This window comes from Peromyscus eremicus, chromosome 14 (assembly GCF_949786415.1).
Source record: "Peromyscus eremicus chromosome 14, PerEre_H2_v1, whole genome shotgun sequence".
NCBI classification, from domain to species: domain Eukaryota; kingdom Metazoa; phylum Chordata; class Mammalia; order Rodentia; family Cricetidae; genus Peromyscus; species Peromyscus eremicus.
In genome coordinates, this window is record NC_081430.1 from 74,252,613 (window position 1) to 74,261,589 (window position 8,977).

Genomic DNA, 8,977 nt, shown 5'->3' on the forward strand with positions numbered 1-8,977 from the left:
TTTTTTCTTTAAGCAATAGTTACCCCAGTTTTAGACAGCCACTGTACCACCAAAGCCATAAAAACAAACATCCACTGCTAACCCTTCTGCTGACTCAATCCTCACAGTCATACACGGTGTCAAGACATACATGCAGGCAAAACACCCACATACCTAAGATAACAAAAAAAATAAAATAAAAAAAATCTAAGCCAGGTGGTGGTGTGTGCCTTTAATCCCAGAACTCTGGGGGCAGAAGTAGGATCTCTGAGTTCAAGGCCAGCCTGGTCTACTAACTGAGTTCCAGGACAGCCAGGGCTACACAGACACGACAGTCCACATTTGTAGTCCAGGATTGAGAAGCTTAAGCAGGAGGTTCGGTGTTAAACAGGGCTACGCAGAGTTCAAGGCTGGCTGGCTCAGGCCGATCTGTTAAAAAAAATTAACAAAAAAGATTTCGGTAGGAAAAAAAAAGATGTAAAATTGTAGAAAAATGATTTACCCTTCATTATGTATTTATTTTGAGAAGCAAAGAGTGGCTCATTTAAAACACTTTTATTAACAAATCAGTATTTTAATATTTTATTCTTTGAGAATTTCATACATGCATACAAAATATTTTAATCATATTCACCCCAATCCTCCCCATCCAAGCATTAACCCCTCATGCCCAAAGTAATATTTATTAAACAATAGGCTTAGCCCTGATAGTTACGAGACTATGAAAGCCTTCTCTACTTTCTAGAGTGTAGTAACTTAGGTCTGGGTTAGTTCAAACTAAGATGAGCAAGTGCACACTAATCTGTTTATAACTCAGTTAGCACGCTGGTCACTATCTGTCTAGAAGGATCTCTGGCTGGACTGCACTCTCTCCTCAGCTCTTCATTCTCTCAGGCTGTAAGAATCTCTAACAGACTTTAATCAATGATAACTAAAAGACAGGAGAGTTGGCAGAGAACGACAAGCTTTTTTGAGCTACTTACTCATGGCTATAAATACAAAGGTTAAAAAAATCTCTAGCACTACATGATACAAGGCTTTCTACGCTGATTGTAACTTGGTAATTGTAAAATGGTAATCATTTTTAGATTGTGAGTGTGTAACATTTGATTGTTTAAGAAATGAGTGAACTCATCTGGCTTTATTTGTGAGACAAGATTTCACTATAGCCTAGACTGACCTGGAATTTACAATGCAGCCCAGGCTAACCTTGAACTCTATATTCTCTTGCCTCAAGCTCCTGAATGGTGGGATCATAAGCACATACCATTATTCTCAGCAAGAATGAGAGAATGTACAGAAATCATTTCCCCTGGAACAGTGCATCCTATCACTGACTACACAGTACAGGCTATGCAGAACTGTACAGATGTTGAAGTACCACCACAAAATAATCTGAAGAATTGCTGGGGCTGGGCTCTAGGACTTTTACTTCATTTTATTCAAGATGGAGGCTTTTGTGCACAGACCCGATGACCTGTGTCCGCTCTCCATATCCCACAAGGTAGTAGGAGAACTAACTCCAGAGAGCTGTCCTCAGACCACTCACATAGTTTTAAAAATAAATAATTAAAAGCTGGGCGGTGGTGGTGCACACCTTTAATCCCAGCACTCGGGAGGCAGAGCCAGGTGGATCTCTGTGAGTTCAAGGCCAGCTTGGTCTACAGAGTGAGATCCAGGATAGGCTCCAAAACTACCCAGAGAAACTCTTATCTCAAAAAACCAAAATAAATAAATAAATAAATAAATAAATAAATAAATACTGCTATTATTTGAGATGGCTCAGCTAGGTTTGATTTCCAGCACTTATTATGGCAGCTAACAATTGTCCGTAACTCCAGTCCAATGGGATGGATCCAATGATTTCTTCTGGCCTCCATCGGCACTATACACACATGGTGCAGACTTACATGTAGGCTAAACACCCATACACATAAATTTAAAAACCTTTATTGTATGCATGACCTGTGTGAGTACAAACCCACACATACATGCTACAGCATGCATGCAGATGTCAGAATAGAATCATTTTTCTCCTTCCATGGGAGTTCTAAGGACCAAATTCAGGCCATCTGGCTTGTCTGGCAAATGCTTTTACCTGCTGAGCCATAGCGCGCGCGCACGCGCACGCGCGCACACACACACACACACACACACACACACACAGAGTCCCTGCAGGCCTTTTTTTTTTTTTTTTTTTAAGAAACTTCCCAGAAGATTCTAACAGACACCTTAGTTAAGAACCTCTGCTTTAGAAGAACAAGAAGCTAAAGAAACCCAAAAGAGCTTCTTACACTCTAACACTGCACTTGATATTTTACAGACTACAAAACCCGATTTAGTTTCTAGATTACAGTAACTGTGCATTAGTTCAAACTACAGAAATGGGACAATTTTATACTTATTTATAAAGAAATAATTTCAAGGGGCTGAAGAGATGGTTCAGCAGTTAGCAGTATTGCTGCTCCTGCTGAGGACTTGGGTTTGGTTCCCAGGACCCATATTAGGCAACTTATAACCAATCACAACTCCTGGAAATCAGATGCCCTCTTCTGGTCTCCAAGGGCACGTGCACACATGTAGTGCACACACATAGGAACATGCACAAACACATAAGTAAAATAAGAAAATGAAAACTATTACACATAAGTTTTCAAAGAATTATATTGATTACATTAGGTAAGTAAGTACCAACAATTATTCTAAATGTGACCTCAAACTAAAAACTTGGGTAGTTTCAGGAAGCTAGACATGCTGTGCACACTGTAACTCTAGCTCACGGAAGTCTGAGGCCTGAGTTTAGGAAAACCTATCTCAAAAAGAAAACAAGCAGGGGACCTGAGGAAATAGCTCAGTCAGTAAAGTTTCTGCCACTCAAATATGAGGACCTTGGGGACCTGGGTTCAGATCCCCAGGACCCTTATTTAAAAATAGAGCGCGCGCGCGCGCGCTAGGAATTTAGCAGTCACTGAATCGGGGTAGATATTAGAATGAACAGCTGTTTTTTTTTTTGTTTTTTTTTTTTTTTTTTAGAAATACTTTGACCTTGAAGAATCTTTGTGGAAAACAGTAACTGTTTTCCATGATTGGTAAAATTGTTATGCTGAAGGGGCGTTGTAGCCATCCCATGACTTTGGTCACAAGAAGCCTCAGACATACCTGAGACTCTTGTATTACTGTGCATTGCAAAAGATACATAATAAAGGACCAGAGTCATGGGGGCCTGTGATGCTCTCTCTTAGTTTAGTAAGACATGTATATTAAATTAGGGACCTTGGTGTGAATAAATACTTTGTGTAACAATCAGTAAATATGTCTTTGTATGGCTGTTCTGGGTTCAGTCCATCAGAAAGTTGGCTCTTTCTGCTGCCACAAAGTCCTTAAAATTTCATCTGGGAGTGCCTTCTTTCTTCAGCCGACCAGCACTGCACAGTGTACCCCAACATTCATGCACGCGTGCGTGCATGAGTGCATGTGTGGGTGGTGCTGGGGCTGGAAAGATGGCTTAGTGGTTAAGAGCATTTGTTCCTTTCATAGAGGACATGAGTTTAGTTCCCAGCACCCACACTGTGTCTCTCAACCATGTTACTCCAGTTCCAGAGGATCTAACAGTTTTCTGGCCTCAGCAGGCACCAAGCACACTTGTGATACACATCCACATAGATGAAACATCCATACACATAAAAATTTAAAAAGCCTTTTTAAAAACTTAAAAATGTGCTTGGTGAGGCCTGGGGAGATGGCTCAGCAGTTAAGAGACAGGAGGAACCAGGTTGATTCCCAGCACCCACACCAGGAGGCTTACAACTGCCTGTAATATCAGCTCCAGGGGATCTCACAGCTTCCTCTACTCAAGGGCACTGGGCTCACATGTACAGCCGCCTCCCACACACATACTTAGAATAGAAATAATCTTTCTGTAAAATGTGTGCTGCAGTGATGTACAGCCGGACCAGTGCTCTAGGGGCAGACAGGCAGACCCCTGAAGCTCACTAGCCAGCCAGCTTAGATAAGTCAGCGAGCTTCAAGATCAGTGAGACATTGCCTCAGAAACCTAAGGGTTCTGAAGAAACCGAGGAAGACACCAACATCCACCTTTGCCCTCACATGCACTCACCCAGACATATACACCCCAGGAAAAGAAACAGAAATGATCTAAACTAAACAGTAGGAAGGTGGGAGACAGGAAAGGCCACACCATTTCCAAATTTTTTGTTGAAAAGTATTCCTAGGAAAAGGAAGCATTTCTTCTCATACTCCTTTAAATTTATTTCCATAGTGTCTAAAAATGAACCAGACCTGCTGAATCTGAAAATGAAGTCCCAGATAAAAAAATCTGCCATGAACTGCTGTGGGATGTTCTGTATAGCAAATGTGTTGCTCTGATTGGTTGGTAAATAAAACACTGATTGGCCAGTAGTCAGGCATGAGGAAGTATAGGCGGGACAAGGAGGAGAATAAAGCTGGGAAGTGGAAGGCTGAGTCAGAGACACTGCCAGCTGCCATGATGACAAACAGCATGTGAAGATGCCGGTAAGCCACGAACCACGTGGCAAGGTATAGATTTATAGAAATGGATTAATTTAAAATGTAAGAACAGTTAGCAAGAAGCTTGCCACGGCCATACAGTTTGTAACCAATATAAGTCTCTGTGTTTACTTGGTCGGGTTTGAGTGGCTGTGGGACTGGCGGGTGAGAGATTTGTCCTGACTGTGGGCCAGGCAGGAAAACTCGAGCTACAATGAACCCTACATATCTATTTACAACAATTTACAGAGAATGTTAGGGAAGGAGGCATCGTGGCTGACACAGGAAGGGCAGCTACACTCTAGAACCCATCAACAGGACAGGTCGGGGCTCCTGGCAGACGGCAGCCTTTCCCATCTCTTACCACCGTGGTGTGTATGTACCTGATAAAGCACCAAGCCAACAGACCTCGGAAATAAAAATCTTAATATAGGAAGAAAAGGACTTGATTCTTCTTGATTTATTCTAAAGACCCCATTCGAACAGAACAAAAGAAAGTCCTCCGAGAGCAGGGAACGTCAGAGACGACAAAAGTAAACAGACCTGGAATACAGGCAGAAGAGCAACCATAGCCCCTGGGGTACTCACACCAGCACTTCCTGTCAGGGAACTACAGCTCCTGGGAGTACTCACACCAGCACTTCCTGTCAGGGAACTACAGCCCCTGGGTTACTCACATCAACACTTCCTGTCAGGGAGTACTCACACCAACACTTCCTGTCAGGGAGTACTCACACCAGCACTTCCTGTCAGGGAGTACTCACACCAGCACTTCCTGTCAGGGAGTACTCACACCAGCACTTCCTGTCAGGGAACTACAGCTCCTGGGGTACTCACACCAGCACTTCCTGTCAGGGAGTACTCACACCAGCACTTCCTGTCAGGGAACTACAGCTCTGTGAGCACGCTACCCACGTGGCCCCACAGAGGCCAATAAGACCCTCTGCCTAAAAAGCCTGGTGTTTCAGAATAAAACATTGGTTTTCATCCTTAACTAGGAAAGCAATGAACTAGAAAAATCTCAAAAACTTAACAATATAGAAACATTTTTCCTAAATAAGTTTTTTTTTTTTTTTTCCTTCAAGACAGGGTTTCTCTACTTGGCTGTCCTGGAACTCAGGCTGGCCTTGAACTCACAGAGTTCCACCTGCTTCTGCCTCTTGAGTGCTGGGATTAAAAGCATGCATCACTCACAGCCCAGTTTAAAAATATATATATATATTGAGGGAGAAGAAAAAGGCTTAATAAAATGAAACCAGAAGTCTGGCAAAGAGTTGGGGATATAATACAGCTCAGCGGAGGCCTTGACTAGCATTCACAAGATGCCAGGTTTGCTCCCCAGAGCATAACCGAGAATAAATAAAATCAACTAGTAATCAAAACTCATACTAGCTTTAAACACTTTTTCCTCTACGTTTTTTGGGGTGGGGGTGGGGGTAGTGAAACAGGTCCTACTATGTACCTCTGGCTGCCCTGGCACTCACTATGTAGACCAGGCTGGCCTCACACTCAGAGATCCACCTGCCTCTATCTCCCAAGTGTGGGGATTAAAAAAGTGTGCATCACTTTTTATGTGCACCAGTCCTGGCAAAACGTATTTTATGCACATGCTTGCATGAATTCAGGTGCACCATATGTGCACAGAAACCAGAAGGGATCAGATTCCCTGGATATCCCAGATAGTGCTGGGAACCAAACCTGGGTCTTCTCCAAGCACAGTAAGAGCTCCTACTTGACAAACCATCTCGACAGCCTAAAGGGAAAAACAATTGAGGGACCTAACTAACTGACGGCATAGAGATCAAAGGACCCAAGTCCACAGCCGGGTCAGGCACCTATCCACTGCAGCAGGATTTTCTTTTCGGCCTTCTCTCAAAGGACTCAGGTTTGCATGCTCTGTGGAATAAATAAGCAGAAAGGGGGCACAGGAAGTGGTGTAGAACTACTTCACCATTCATCAAGATAAGAACACCTGTACTGCTTTTCTAAGAGAAATCTACACTAATACAGCCCTCCAACTCTTGTCTAGCTGTTACTACAAAAATGGACAAACTGGTCAAATACTACCTACAGCTGGCACAGACTAAATCACTGTGGGTGGGGGTGGGGGGCATTACACAACACTTCCCAGCAGCGCAGCCTCGGTCAGGGTATTTGACTGCCAAGCCACTTGGGCCCCTCCTTCCCAGCTAGACAGCCTGGCTCCTTTGCATTCCCCTCAGGAGATAGGGTGGAAGTACATAGCTCCACTTTGTAAGGCATAGAGGGCAGCTGAAAGTCCTGCTTGGCCTCTCTGGGCAACCACAGGCGCCAATAAATCAGCCACAGGCGATTCTCTCATCCCCTTCCTGGCTTGAAGTGGGAGCAAGACATAATGCACAAGAGCACCGACTAGACCTGGGAGATAAGTGATCTAGGCTTACATTCCTCGGCAAGTGACTGTCGCCACAGCCAGGTATCTCTCTGCTTCACTCCTGCAGGCTTAGAACCTATTTGTAGCACGGAGACCAGGCTACCTTTTTAAGGGAATTCACCTGTGAAAACAGCTGGCAAAAGGGCAGCCCATAAAACCAAACACACATCGACAAAAACCCGAGTGGAAACTCTTTATAGCTAAAAAAAAAAAAAAAAAAAGACACAGTAGTGGGCACAACTGTCTAGTGTGTGTGAGAGTGTATGTGTGTGGGGAGCTCTTCTTACTGACCACCCCCATCCCTGATGTTTCACAGCTTCCTAACTGCATCCCAGCTATCTGAACTATTTCATGTCTATCCCACTGTCTGGCAGTGGCTGTTTACTCTTAACTAAAACATACCCAGGTTGTTAAGGCTGATGCCTAAGCCGAAAGAAGAAACAGTGGCCAGACAAGGTGGCATAAGCCTGTAGTCCCTGACCCCAGGAACCTGATGTAAGATTGATCCCTAATTCTACGATAGCCTGGACTAAACTTAGAGCAAGACTCTCGTCAAAAAAAAAAAAAAAACAAAAAACAAAACAAAACAAAAAAAAAAACACAAGCATCAATGCCTAGCCCTGTGAGTATAAGGTTGACTTGGTGTTGCGGGTATGGGAAAGGAAATGAGCTTTTGGCTCCAAGATACGCTGTGCACAACTCACCCAGAAACAGTGCCGTGCCTACGACTCTCTAGAGTCATCCCAAGGGCCAGGCCTAACTTCTCACTCAACCTGAGAAGTCCTGCAAGCCAAGTGTCATCCCTTCTGGTGGTTACATTGTCCGGAGCAGGCTGAACTGACACGGCAGACCTGGTACAAGTTCAGTGGCAAAAAGTGTCTGCAGCTCTAAACCTAACCATGAAAGGTGCGGGATCTTCATCAAGCAACACTACGCTCTTTAGGTCCGGTGTCTTCTGTGAAATGAATGAGAGATGAACTCGATTTTACCCAAGGTCCTTCTCAGTTCTGAAAAACCCAGATTCCAAGATGTACTTTAATCCTGTCAATCAATAGCTCTGCAGCTTTTAAAGGACTTCCTCGAGGCTCTAGAGGAAGAACGGCAAGTTTTAATCCCTGAGAGGGACACGGGAGTTAATTTATAAAACACAACTCCAGCCGCTATCAGGTTCCAGGTACCGCGCCTGTGCGTTTCCTAAGCAACTGATAACGGCTTGATATCCCCAAATGAGTGCTAGGGAGACAGACGGTGATGAGATGGGGACGGACTTCAAAAAGAAAAACCATTTGGCTATGATAAAACACGTGTGGGGGGGGAAATGAATTATTAGGGTTGGGGGGGGGTCTACCTGCCTTAGGAACTAGGTACTCACACACTGGATGGGGGAGGGGACAGTGATGGTAGCGCAGCCTGATCTGGACACCCGCCCACTAGCTAGAGCCGCAGGCCTGGCGCGGTCGCCCGGAGCTAGCAGCCACGGACCGACTGAGACTTCTGCGCCCGATCGATCGGGAGCCCGGCCCGCGGCGGGATGGGCTCCAAGGCTGTGCAGGGCCCGCCCGCCCGCGCGCGCGCGCCATCCGGCCTGCGTTAAGGAGGCCCCGGCGGCCCACGGCCAAGGGCGGGCGGCTCCAGGCGCCGCGCGCCCCAGCACTCGCTCGCCGTTGCTAATTTCCTTCCAGGGCCCCGACTGACATATCTCCAACGGACCGAAAACACCCCTCTCCCCGGCTACTTGCATCTGTCCCGCGACGGGTGCGGCTGCAGCAGCCGCCGCCGCCGCCCCGGGGCGGCTCGCGGCGGGAGGGACTGAGCCCGGAGCAGCCCACAGGGGGAAGGGCCGCGTTGCTTACCCAGACTCCGCCGCGGCGGACGGGCGGGCCGGCGGGCTGGCGGGCGGGCGGGCGGGCCGGGCTTCTCCGTGCGGGAGGGGCGGGCTCCCGCGCGGCGCACGGCACGCGGCAGCGCCCGCTCACGCACCCGGCGGGCTGCTCTCGCGCGGCTTCCCGCGCCGGGCCCACGTGACCCGGCTGCTGGGGTGCCAGCGGCACCCGGGCG

The 8,977-nt window shown here is 46.4% G+C and overlaps 1 protein-coding gene across 5 annotated transcripts in view; it reads right to left on the bottom strand.

Moving 5' to 3' along the window:
* Positions 1-8,977, bottom strand: part of Zbtb25 (zinc finger and BTB domain containing 25) — a 31,157-nt gene that overhangs the window by 13,065 nt on the left and 9,115 nt on the right. For 2 of the 5 annotated variants that reach the window (XM_059280011.1, XM_059280014.1), the window contains exon 1: positions 7,624-8,164. The exons of 2 other annotated variants lie outside the window; for them this stretch is intronic. In XM_059280011.1, the coding sequence (XP_059135994.1) occupies positions 7,624-7,661 (38 nt within the window). In that variant the 5' untranslated portion in view covers positions 7,662-8,164. Of the gene's footprint in view, positions 1-7,623; positions 8,166-8,977 lie in introns of those variants that run through there. One more of the 5 variants, XM_059280016.1, reaches the window with a different exon arrangement.